We start from the raw sequence: 13,964 nt of genomic DNA, 5'->3' as shown, positions 1-13,964 counted from the left end.
GATGTACTATCATGATGGGATTGTACCGTGTGTGCATGTTTATTTCTTTTACTTCGTGTTATAATGCATGCTGTTAGCACTGCTATTTACCCTTCAAACCACTGCAATTCCCAGAGTGTGAAGGGCTAAAGCTGGGACTGAAACAGCTGGTAATGGTAGTAGCTATAAAGTGAAATGTGATCAGGGAGTTGTATTATTACCGCCCCCCACCACCACCATGTGTGCACCGTATTTAAAATATGGGGCACCATGGGGCAGGGTAGGGGGCAATATCGTTATTTTTCATGACACTATTGATGTACTTTGCACTTATGAATAATGGAAGCTTCCTTTTAATGCCCTTTCTGAGCAGGCAAAAAAAGTGCTGTAAAAAATGACACAAGGAAATCTGATAGATTTCCTTGTGCCCTGTTTTCGCCCCACCCCCCCAACAGGGGAGTGCCCCCTTTGCATACATTATTTCTGGCACAGGCATAATGTAGCATTGCACCACTTTGTAAATGTGGCATAAGGATTTTGGCCTCCTTGGGCCACCTTAGCATCATAAACATTTTGCATGAGAGTGCCCAGCAATTAATCAATACTGGGAGATATTTTTGACAAATTAAATATTATAGTTGGAGGCAACCTGAGCCCAACATTATTGTTGGCATTATTAGGATGGGTTTGAGATATCCCTAAAAGTTATAAAAAATTATTGGCATTAGCACTGCTACTGGTGAAGAGGTGAGTGATGATGTGCTGGGGCAGGGCTAGGTCAACTAGAAGTGAAGACTGGTTGAGAAATATGGTATGGTGCAACACACAGTTGAAGATATATAGGGGCATATTTATGCTCTGTGCCATTTGTGCATAATGTTTTTTGGCACAAAAATGGTGCAAACTCAACTCCATATTTTTATTTTGATGCTAGTCCAGTCTAGCGTCAAAATATTGGAATTATCGTCATTTTTTGGATGCGTGAACCCACCTTGCGTCAATGAGATAAAAGGCAGGCATTCCCATCCAAAAAATTACGCTATCCCCTTAGGCCATATTTATCCCCGTGCTAAAATGACGCACGGGTGGAAGGCAAACCCAAATAATGGTGTTAAGCTTGCTTAGAGCCATTATTTAAGTCCTGGGTCAGAACCTGCGTTAGGGGACCTGTGGACCCATTTCCATGGCTAAACACCATGGAATGGGCACGCAGGTGCCCATCCCAAGACCCAGGAACACCCACACCGAGGGACACCAGAGGATGGGGGACCCCATCCCAGGTAAGTAGGGTAAATATAGGTAAGTATGTAGGTAGGCATATGGCCTCCTGCACTGGTCCCCTGTGCTGGCCATTGGGGAGGTGGGCATGACTCCTGTCTTTTATAAGACAGGAGTCATGTTTTATGGATGGTTGTGCATCAGGAAATGATTCTAGGCTGATTAGCGACATTATTTTTGCCTCTAACCAGCCCAGCGTCATTGTTTGACGCTCAACCTTCATCTCCTCTACGCCACTCCCAACCGGCTAGCGTCTTTTATATTGACGCTAGCCCTAGCTTAGTGCCGGCTTGCACCATTCCTTAAATATGGCTTCTAGCTGGTGCTGTATAATGGTTCAAGCCGACGCTAAACTTTTTGATGCATAACTGTGTTAGCGCAGTTTTGCATCAAACAAAAGAGACAAACAATTGTATGATAGGTTAATGTATGTTGTACTGCTCATAAACTAACTTGTATGAGAATAGACACAAATATGTGTATTTGATTTGATATGACATTGCATTGGGGGAATTTCTTTTTTTGCTTTCGTGTATGCAACATTAAAAATTAAACAAATACAAATATGAAAAGTGATGCTGGTGAGGCAGATAAAGTCCAGATGCAAAATATACCTCTCATTCCCATGTCAATTGCCCAGCTGTGTTGTACTTTATTAATTGTCAATTGAACTTTATCTGCTGCTTTTAATTAGTACTTTATTTTATAGGTTCTAATTATAATCATCCAGAGCACTAGCAGACATTAGCCGATATGAAGCACATACACTAGGTTTCCCTCAGTAGGCCCCCCCTTACTTTAGCATTGGCATATGGAATTTAAATTGCCCTGGAGGTTGTAAACATTCAAAACAGAATCCCACCATAAGTTGTCATGTGAGTGTATGCTCTAGATGCTATTTTAGCTATATAAGAAACATGGCAGTAAGTACATTCCTAGGAATTAGCTAGAAGTTTAGATGAATCCTTTCTCACAACCCACCATAAAAGTGTCCTTTTTCCAACCTAGAGATTAGCTATCCAAAACCAGAAACGTTATGCTGTTTTCACATTTTGCCTACTATTGTCCTTCAACATTGGTTCATATAACCTTGGAAATCCTTTCTGGCCAAAGGTTGATGTATTTGTTGTGTTTCTAAGACAGGTATATATAAGAATATGAGACTACCCTCACAACCCTTCTTAGTTTCAATTGCAATGTGTCTGAGGTCCTATCATAGTTCTTTCAGGCCAATCTTCAATCTGCTTTTCAGAAAAGTTGTGTTGTTGCAGCTTAATGTCACTGTTGCTTAAAAGGATGTCAGCCACTGATCCTTGGAGTCCACCTCTTGGTCCTTCACACAAGTGAGAGCAGGCTGAGCACTTATGATTCTCCTCCTTGATCTCAACAGCACGGGCAATCCTTCTTCTGTCTTCCAGAGGCCCAGTAGTATTCTTAGGAGGGTACTGAGGGTACCTCATTTATGCCCAGTGCCAGCCTTTGGGTGGGGCAACTCCTGGCCACTTTCTAAACAATGGAATAAAAGTTCAAAAGAGGGACCCTATCCACTTTTCTAGCACTGCCAATATGTTATACTGTAACCTATCTCGCAGTGTTCTTATCTACCTAAAACTACGATGACAGAACCTTTTTTCCTCCTGTACAGAGCTTCTGTGCTGACCCTAGAGGTGAAAATGAGCAAACCCTCCTCTTGTGTCACACAAAATTGGTTCTAGGGTTGTTCCTCTCCCAGCTCTGTGACTGGGAGTGTTGTCTGACTGGCTTACAGGACAAAACAGGAGATGAGCCTAAGTTAGGGGTGACATTTAAGGACAAGGAAGAGACTTAGGCCTGGCAAAGGTTTATTTTGTTGGGTCAAACTGACATTTTTAAAACTGCACACTCAGTCTGCAGTGGCATTCCTGGAGACATGCTGTGTTTTGTCACTTTTTGGAAATAAACATATATTTGCTGCAGTCCACTAGTGACATTTATTTTCCGGCCCTGGATACACTTTTGAACAATATACTAGGGACTTATCTGTACCTTACATATGCTAATCTGAAGTATAGCCAACTCCAACAAGTTTGGTGAGCCAGAGCACCTGCACTGGGGCCTGGTAAGCAGTGCTCCTGTGTGCAGAGTCAAAAATCATTAGCATCAGTTCAAAACCTTGTGGATTAAGATAGAAAAATATTATCTTTCTTACATAGCACTAAAATTTGTCCACAAGATGGAATTAGGATGGCATCATATTGTGAAGTCTCACTATCTACTGCCTTTACTAACTTGCACACGCTTAGTGGGCGCACACAGTGTTCCTCACTGTTAGAAATGGGGTCTTTGGTTGACAGACAGGTTACCCCCTGTTCAAGCAAGGACCCTCACTCTAGTCAGGGTAAAATAGAATCACCCTAAGCTAACCCCTGCTGACCCCCTTGGTAGCTTGGCAGAGCAGTAGGCTTAACTTCAGAGTGCTAGGTGTAAAGTATTTGTACCAACACACACAGTAACTTAATGAAAACACTACAAAATGACACAACACCAGTTTAGGAAAATAGGAAATATTTATCTAAACAAAACAAGACCAAAACGACAAGAATCCGACAAACACAAGTCAAGTTATGAATTTTTAAAGATTAAGCTAAAAAATAGCGTTTAGAAACACAAAATGCTTCGATGAGGTGTTAACACAGCGTCGTGACGGAGTTGTTCCCAACAAGCCGACACCAGCAGCGTCGGACACGGAGTCACGTAGACCCCCAAGTACAGTACCTTTGGTGAAGAGTGAAAACAAGTTGATGCGTGAAGTCAGGGATCACGGCATCTGTGCGAAATGTTAAATCCGTGCACTTCGAGCGGCGTCGGTCATGACGTGGTGAGGCGACTTCCACGGAGTTGCGGACTTCAGTGGGGCTGCAGCAGCATCGGGCCTGCGAAGGTCGTCGCGTTCCAGCGAATATCACGGAGTCGGTTGCAGGCGGTGTCACCGGATTCAGCAGCGGCATCGGTCCGAAGTCATATGAAGTTGATTTCTTGGATTTCCACCAGCTTTCCTTTCAAGGGCCCAGGCACTGGATAGGAAACCACTTGTCAGAGCAGGAGTCTCTCCAGAGACTCCAGGTGCTGGCGGAGAGAAGTCTTTGCTGTCCCTGAGACTTCAAACAACAGGAAGCAAACTTTAAATCAAGCCCTTGGAGATTTCTTCACAATATGTAAGGCACACAAAGTCCAGTCTTTGCCCTCTTACTCTGGCAGAAGCAGCAACTGCAGGATAGCTCCACAAATCACAGTCACAGTCAGGGCAGCACTTCTCCTCAGCTCTTCAGCTCTTCTCCAGGCAGAGGTTTCTCTTGATGTCCAGAAGTGATCTAAAGTCTGTGGTTTTGGGTGTCCTTCTTATACCAAATTTCTCCTATGAAGTAGGCCTAATTCAAAGTAAAGTCTCTTTTGAATGTGAAATCCTGCCTTTCCCAGGCAAGGCCCCATACACTCACCAGGGGGTCAGAGATGGCATTGTGTGAGGACAGGCACAGCCCTTTCAGGTGTAAGTGACCACTCCTCCCCTCCCCTCCCTCCTAGCACAGATGGCTCATCAGGAAATGCAGACTGCACCCCGCTCCCTTTGTGTCACTGTATAGTGTGAGGTTCAACCGGCCCAACTATGAAACTGACCCAGACAGGGAATCCACAAACAGGCAGAGTCACAGAAATGGTATAAGCAAGAAAATGCTCACTTTCTAAAAGTGACATTTTCAAACACACAATCTTAAAATCAACTTTACTAAAAGATGTATTTTTAAATTGTGAGCTCACAGACCCCAAACTCCACATGTCCATCCGCTCCCAAAGGGAATCTACACTTTAATCAGATTTAAAGGTAGCCCTCATGTTAACCTATGAGAAGGACAGGCCTTGCAACAGTGAAAAACGAATTTAGCAATATTTCACTGTCAGGACATATAAAACACATTACTATGGGGGTTATTCCAACTTTGGAGGAAGTGGTAATCTGTCCCAAAAGTGACGGTAAAGTGACAGATATACCACCAGCCGTATTACGAGTCCATTATATCCTATGGAACTCGTAATACGGCTGGTGGTAAATCCGTCACATTTGGGACGGATTACCACCTCCTCCAAAGTTGGAATAACCCCCTATATGTCCTACCTTAACCATACACTGCACCCTGCCCTTGAGGTTACCTAGGGCCTACGTTAGGGGTGTCTTATATATAAGAATAGGGAAGGTTTAGGCCTGACAAGTGGGTACACTTGCCAAGTCAAATTTACAGTTGAAACTGCACACACAGACACTGCAGTGGCAGGTCTGAGACATGATTACAGAGCGACTTATATGGGTGGCACAACAAGTGCTGCAGGCCCACTAGTAGCATTTGATTTACAGGCCCTGGCACCTCTAGTGCACTTTACTAGGGACTTACTTGTAAATCAAAAATGCCAATCATGGATAAACCAATCAACAATACAATTTACACAGAGAGCATATGCACTTTAGCACTGGTTAGCAGTGGTAAAGTTCTCAGAGTTCAAAAGCCAACAGCACCAGGTCAGACAAAATAGGAGGCAGGAGGCAAAAAGATTGGGGATGACCCTGCATAAGCAAAAAAGTCCAACACTCACAATGTGAATCATGTCCCTTCCAAGCCTATGATGTGAAGATACACCTGCACATGTAGTGTCGCCCCACTCGGCGGTCCCAGAAATGTTCCCTCAGAGGTTCTTTTAATATATATCTTCTGAGCATGAGGAGACCCTGTATACATGATAGATGTCATATTATTAGTTTCTACTGTATTCTATGAGTGAAACATATTTCGCACATACGCAAAGTCATTTACAGGACCGTATATGCCCTCTTGCTTGTCTTTTTAGCTATGTTTTTTTTTACCTGCTGTCGAATATGCTGGCCCAGTTACCCCAAGCTTTATCTCACAGAACATATGTGTGTGTTTAGAATACACTGTTAAAAATGATAGTTTCAATGGCACACTGTTACCTAAATAAAAGGTTCAATAATACATGAGGAGTGATGCTAGAACAAGTTGAAATTAGTTTTATTAATGGAACATTAGCATTTGTAGTTAGTGTTTTGATACTAGTTAGGGACACCATCAACTCTCTTGTTCAGAATCTTCAGTCTCTAATATTATGCATTTTTGCATAACTTTAATTTGAATATTGAGCTTTTCAAAATTGTGTAATGTGATAAAAACAGAGTCCTTAAAATAATTCATGCATGTACAAAATACCCACCCCAACCAATCAAGCAGGGTGAATTTGCATACATCATTCGGAAGAGATGCAATATGTACTAAATAATCTAATGATCTCTGAGATTTTGCATTTGCTGCTCTAACCCATTGCAATATGATTCTTAAACAATTACTTATAACTTGGTATTTTCAAGGATGTGAAAATTAATTTCTTAAGCGTTATGACATCAAAAGGATTAGAATAAAGTGCAAACCTACCCACAGAGCAGCAGAGCGCTGTTAATTATACTATTGTTCCAATATTTTTACAGGGTAGAGGGTCAAATAGATTCATTTCAGTGGGGCTGTGTTATAAATGGTTTTCGGTGGGTATGTACCTGTTCTACGTGAGGGGTTCCTTGAAGAACTATGTTTTTATGTCTTTTATGAATGCAGGGTCGATGGTGTGGCACCGCTGTGTGAAGGCAACAGTGATGTCTAATTTGCAGCCGTTTACAACTCCCTAAATATTTGATGCCAATCATTGTCACACCTCTAATGTGGTACGGTCATGACCACAGTTCACTAGAGCATGACCACGAGAGTTGCGGTGCTAAGAACTATCAGCTTTTCTATAGTTAGAAAAAAATATATAAACCTACTCACTCACAATCTTCTAAGTTGCACAATTCTGTTTGACAATGCCCATTATTTCGGAACCTAATGCTGCTTTTAACTATCATCTATGTACATGTGCTGCTTACTGTATAAACTATATTACAATATCTGTTTAAAAGGAAAGGAGCATTAAGTTTTCTGATTTTATCATTTTGACAGGTACATCAGATCTGAAAGGTCAATTATTTTAATAAACTTCTGTTTATCTATCATCTCATCAAACATCTTAATACTAGTTGGACAAACTCAGACACAGAACAAGGTATGGTTGATATATTTCTTCTTTATTATCACTTTTATATTTGTTAAACACACCCATTTAAGTCTTGTGTTTGTTGCTCAAATAGACTCTGCAAAACATTTATGCTAGAATATCAGTGGGTTGAAGTTAAATAAGTGATATAATATATTTTGGTTTTGGTTTACACAGGTGCATCGCCCGTACATTGTAGCTTAATTGTCCATCATGTTTTCTCAATCTGGAAATCAGACTTAAAAATGTATATTTTTGAACATGTGTTTATTTTTTGTGATCCCTGAGTAATGCATCTCTCCTAAGAACTGGTTGCTCCTATCACATGCCAACCCTTTCTGAGGCACAGGGACCTCCACAAACCTTTTACATTTACACTCACTCACACTGGCTAGTGGAGTTAAAGTGCAGGGCAAGGTACAAAACAACTCCTAAAACTCAGTAGAATTGTGTGTTCTCCTCCATTTTCTTATTTCATTACTAAAATAAAAGCTCTGTTAGAAGAGCTTATATCATGCAGACTCCCTACCGTAAGGCTTTTTTAAAACACTACTCTTATCCTTCATCAGGATTTTCAGGGGGTGGACAGTCATGGATTGTGCATGACTCAGTGCCTAAAAGATCCAGACTTATCTGATGGAACTTTTATATTGGCAATGAAGAATTAAAATGTACGAAAAAAACAACTTCTACAGGGCATCGAAAACTGTTTTATTTTATGTGGTCCCCTGTTCTTGAACACAACTGATATGGATATTACTTTCTAGAAGTTTACTAATATGTCCAACTATCTAAACTTTTGTTTGGAAGGACTAATTGTACAGCTGTACTCAAACATGAAATGATTAATAATTAAAATGGGATGGGGAAATGTCACTTGGGTTTGAGAATTAGCCAATGAAGTTGCATTGATTCATGTGTTTCTTAAAAATAGAATTGTAAATGGCTACACGCCCTTTAACAAAGATACAGGACATAATTGCATTGTATAGCAGCACAACAGAGTTGTGACAGGAATGTTTATGCTACTTGAAGTTTAAAAATGTAATGATGTGAATGCTTACTGTTTCAGGATAGTACAGATGTATAAATCTGCATGATTAAGGATATAAGTTCTGGCAATCAAATTTCCACACACACTTGTGAGAACGTCAACCTTTTAGCATGTTCACCCCATTGTTTTTGACTGATACTGTTGGTAACTGACTGTGACTGTGCCCTGTGCTTTGTTAAACAGGCCCAGGGTCAGTGTACTGAATAAAAGGTATATGGTCCAATGTTATAATTCCAGTTGGTGTGACAGACCCATGTAAGTCCCTAGTAAATAACAGGACAAAGGAGATTCAAACTACTTATGAGTCGCTGGTAGATAATAGGCCAGGGAAGTTTGGAGGCTCAGTAGATTTCCTGCACTGAAGTGTGTACTGCTGTGTGCCCGCTGTCACTTTTAAAGGCAGCGCTGCTTTGCAGACTGTCTTTAAAAAGTAAAATGTATTCAAAATCAACTTTAGAATTAAGGGTACTTTCAAAGTAATTTTCTATGTTATTTTTCACATATATACGTCACCCCCAAGGTCTGCCCTAGATGCCCCGGGCGGGGGTGCCTTGTAACTATGAACAGGGACATTATAAGAGATATTTGATATGCCCCGGTGAGGGAAAAACTGCACGTTTCATTTTCTCCCATTGTAGAAAGGTAGTTTCATTGGCTAAAATGGACATATTTTTCATAAGCCTGAGTGTGACTAAGAAAAAGATAAACATGCCATGAAAAGACTCAAATGTATGGTAATGATAATGATAAACATAAAAACTTGCCATTGTTTAAGTTATCATAACTGAAACAGAAAAGAAGTTAGAAGACTTTCTTTACTGTAAGACAAATTCCAGCCTGCAAATGGTCTCTTCTGATTTGTCAGCCCCAACAGGCTGCTTTGATGAGGTGACAAGGGGCCTGCACTGAGCAGAGGTTATCTGCTGTAAGAGGTAGGCAGATGGTGAAGCCAGACTAAGAAGGAGGCTGGGTAAATCAAGCTGGGGCTTCAAAAGTAATCCAGTCAGATAGGAATGCAGCCAGGCCTGCCCTCTCACCCCGTGTCCCACAGATATATGCTGGCTTAGGAAAGGAATTTGCAGATGTCCAAAGGGGGGAGTAAATGGAAATGAGTTACACCAGGGGCTTTATTTAACCAAATCTTACCCTCTGGAGGAAAATCATCCATCTTGGAATGTTAAAGTGCAGTGCTTTATGGAACAAGAAGATGTCACACTTCGGAGGACATTGCCATACTTCTGGGTGGCACCCTGAAGCTCATTGGACAAGGATGCCCACTGACTGTCCCCCAATAGGATTGAATAAATGTGGCTGATCTGCATTGGAATTTAGGTCTGCTGCCTGAAACCACAAAAAGAAGAAGGACTGCCCTCCTGGAACCCTGATCTCCAACCCAGAGGACTGCCTATTGAAGTATTGAACCTGTTGTACACTGGAATAGCAGCCCAAAGGACTTTGCCTTGCTTTATTTAAAGGATTCAGAAGTGGACTCCCTGAAAGCAACAGGCTAACAGAAGTTCACCTGCACCACCTCCATCAAGAAGACCCCAGCTGAACAGCCTCCAGTGGCCTTTGAAAGAATTGGGCAGGTGCATTCTGGGAAATGTAGACTCAACATCCCAAGAACCATCTCAGAGCTTCTAGACCCTTGGATTGTTGCTGTCGATGCCAGCAGATCTGCTGTCTGAAACCACAAGAAGAAGAGGGACTGCACTGCTGGAACCCTGGTCTGCAACACAGAGGACTGTATTCTGAAGTATTGTTCCTGTTGCACACTGGAACAACAGCTCCAAGGAATTTGCCTTGCTTTTCAAAGGACTCAGGAGTGGACTTCCTGAAAGCAATAGGTTAAAAGAGCTTTCCTGCACCAGCTTCCTCAAAAGTCTCCAGCCTTGAGTGTGTCGTGGGGACTTGCAGGGATTTAACCAGGTGCACTGTGGGACTTGTAGTCCCAAGGTTCCAAGGAGCAACTCAGAGATTCTGGAACCTTGGATTGAGGTCATGCATCTAGAAATACTTCTGAAAGTAAGTGTAAAAGTGTTACATTGTAGGTGTCTAGAACTCTTTGCTGTGCCCCAGTCAAGTGCAATGCTCCCTTTGAGCACTACTTGCTTCTAACCCCTAGTTTTACTTTTAATCTTTAAATAGTCATATGTCTGGTTTCCTATATTGGATATTTGTCATTTTGGTGTCATTTTAAAGATAAAAAATATTTACTATCATTATAAATTGGTGTGTGATTTAGTTTGTGTGTTTTGGCTGACTTATTTATTGTATTAGTGTATTTAAATTATTTACATACCTGTTTCCTGAGGTATGCCTGACTGCTCATTGCCAAGCTACCAGGGGTTGAGCCAGGGGCTACTTTGTGGACCTTGACTGGGCACAACCCTGTTTTGAGGGTGTATTACTAGTAGTAGATGTATACGTACCCCAACCAGTATCCATCCTCTAACAACACTTCGAACTGCAAAGTCTTGCAACTATAGCTGTAGCTCCTGTTGTGAAAACATAATTTCTTGTACCCAAGATGATACCCCGCCAGGCCTGTATGAAGACTGACCACAGTGCCCAATCAGTTCCATATTGGGTGATCAGTTCTGACAGCTTATTTCATAGTAAGTAAAAAGTGGCTCACTTTGCAATTATCAGTAATTACATGAAACATGAATCCCTTCAATATATAAATATATTGCTGCCCATATATCTAAAAATAAATCCTTATTAGTTACATTTAATCATCTGTATGCTACCAGGTACCTACATCTTGTGGTAGTAGGTTAACATTTACCTCTTTATTACGTATACTGGCTAGTACAGGCGATCAGAATTTGAAATTAGGATTACATGTCTCAAGGTAAATAATTGGCAGTGAGTGAAACCAAATGGGCTCATGTCATAAATCTTTTGCTTATTGCACGGACATGTCAGAAGAAACTTCAAATCTCCAAAGGTATCATTGCAAGCTTCAGCAAAACAAAGGTGTTTTTATTTTGTCAATAATACAAATGCTAAGCTAACTGAAACATATGTCTTTGCTTACCTTATACTACTTAGTTAACTTTAACAGAAAGTTTTTGTGTGCAGATTTTCTTAAGGAAGAGCATGAGCATCAACCGAAATATCATGAAAGTCACATTATTTAATATTCTTGAAGCTGGTGAACAATGACCTTGTTTTTAAAGCAACAATTACCAATGCAATGGGTCAGAAGTAACCCTGGGTGTATCATTGGCACTCACTGTGTCATTTTAGCATTACAATTTCAGAACCTCCCCTCTTTTTTGAGGCTATATGTCATAGAAAAGCAGAACACAAGGGTATTCCCATGAATATCAATTGTTCCCAGCACCTCCTCCTCAGCATGCAAAACAGGCAATTGAAAAACGCTTGAGAAAAAGATGGAAACATTGAGACATCTTCATATGTCATGATACCACCAACTGCAATTTTTCTTCAAATGAGGAGAGATTGTGGCACAATATTAACTGACTAGTGTCTTTTCTATGAGCCTTGTTAGAATTCACCCTCTTAGCTACTTTTCATTGTCCCTCCCATTATCTCACTATTTATTATTTTACCATTCCCAATTCTCACCACCAGTGCCTCCACAAGATCACATGACCCACTTCGCCCTGTGTCCCCCCTTGTCTAACCTATTACCCTGTAACTCTTTTGAGAAATCACTCTCACATGGCCAATTGCTTCTCTACTATCTTCACCCTGTCTTTCACCCATTCTTTGCCTCAGTAGTAAGCCAGGCTACTGTAGAGTATAATAAGTTGTTGTATGTACTTCTACACAGTATACGGATGTGCATCTACTTACAAACAACACTTCTCATTCCACCAAACTATAAAGGTACAGATTTATGGATTCTAACTTAAATGTGTATATCGCAAATTTAAAAGGGAGTTTAACAAATTTTAAAGTAATGCCTAATTTAAGGATAATGTATTATTCAAAAGTGCACAGACACTACGGCATAATCATTGATCACCAGAAGGAAATGGATATGAACGTGGTTGACAGACTTCTGTTTATAGACTCGACTGTTCTGGTTTGCTAAGGTTGCATGTAATTCAAGTCAGTTGTGAATTTCACAGAGAACCCTAGGTTGATACAAACAATTCCATGACATCCATCATAAACAGTTACCCGTTTCCTTTGCTTATCATATTGCAAAGGGGAAGGTTTTATGTTAAAAAGGTCATTAGCACATTCACTTTTCACAACTTATGAATATGCTGTAAGAAAATAAGTGTGTAACTCTGGCATCAATTTGAATGTTTGGTGAAAGTATATTCTACCTGAACTTTCTCGTCGTTTAAATGAATATTTTCAATGATGTCCTCAAACAATGATGTCTTAATATTCAGAAAAGGTTAAACTTTTATTTGGACTTTTAGAATTTAGTACTTGTTGGTATAATTTGAGAATTTCAGCACATTAAATATTTTGCGTATGTAATTGCATCCATTTTGTGCACTGCTTCACCTTTCTCTAATTGCTGGTTGGGTATTCCATGGCCAAAACAGTGAGATATTTACTTAATGCCTGTCTTGCAATAGGTGTAAAATGCAAAAAAATGGTGCAAAGTTTGTATGCGCCCAATTTTTATGTCTTGGGCACAGCGAGTTTAAGCTGTATGTAGGTACACCTATTGTTTTCAATACATAACATATACTTTAAGTGGGCTCTGGGTCAATGATTGGATGACTTTGATGTTTACCTCAGAAGCCTGCTTGTGAGCCAATGGTTTTCCTCCCATTCTTCTGTTTGTTCCTCTCTGGAGTATGTTGGTATCACGTTGTTCTGATTGGATGACTTCCATTATTTCAATCACATTCTTGATTGGATCCTTTTCATATCGTTGCAACAGAGATCTTTAGCTTTAGATGTCTGTTGGCCGGATCTATTGTTTCCAATTTCCTTAGAGTGGGTTTTTGGTCAGCGCCTTGCTCATGACTGGATAGCTTTGATGTCTATCTCAGTTGTCTTCTTTTCAGTCGCTATTCTTGTGTTTGTCTCGTCATGGAACATTTTGATGTCTCAGTAATCTGAGTGGTTGGCTTGTAATCACTGCTGATGTTGCTTAAATACAGGAAGCTAAATGTTTCATTTCCTTTATGCATTCCTTGGGAGTACATGTGTTTTCTTGCTCTCTTACATGTGCTATTTCTCCGTTGACTTTGCCCCACCACCCTGCTCCTTGTACTACTTCCCCTAGCCCTCCAAACTCGCTTGGCTAGGGCTTCACAAGCTCCTCTCCATCCTACTTGTTTTTAATTGTACCCTACTCCTCTGTTGCTTTCCATACCTCTCTTACCATCCCCAGATGTCACCTCCATTTCCTGCCCGCTCCCACTCTTTCCCCATACTTCTTTTGCTCTTGCACTCACTGCGCTATTGGTGGATGTCCACCTTAAATTGGATTCTTACTCATTTCTTGTTTGCTTTCCATGAGTGTACATGTGCATGCATGTTCCATGGGCACAAATAAATACGTTTGTATTTGCTGAAAAAA

General features: G+C 40.7%; 1 protein-coding gene across 14 annotated transcripts in view; it reads left to right on the top strand.

Moving 5' to 3' along the window:
* The window catches only part of ADGRB3 (adhesion G protein-coupled receptor B3), a 1,499,072-nt gene that overhangs the window by 1,177,562 nt on the left and 307,546 nt on the right, over window positions 1-13,964 (top strand). For all 14 annotated transcript variants that reach the window (XM_069235737.1, XM_069235727.1, XM_069235726.1 and 11 more), the window contains one exon: window positions 7,290-7,392. In XM_069235737.1, the coding sequence (XP_069091838.1) occupies window positions 7,290-7,392 (103 nt within the window). The remainder of the gene's footprint in view (window positions 1-7,289; window positions 7,393-13,964) is intronic.

The sequence above is a fragment of the Pleurodeles waltl genome, chromosome 5 (assembly GCF_031143425.1).
Source record: "Pleurodeles waltl isolate 20211129_DDA chromosome 5, aPleWal1.hap1.20221129, whole genome shotgun sequence".
NCBI classification, from domain to species: Eukaryota; Metazoa; Chordata; class Amphibia; order Caudata; family Salamandridae; genus Pleurodeles; species Pleurodeles waltl.
Note: the sequence above shows the minus strand (reverse complement) of the source record. Positions and strands in the feature narration are given on the sequence as shown.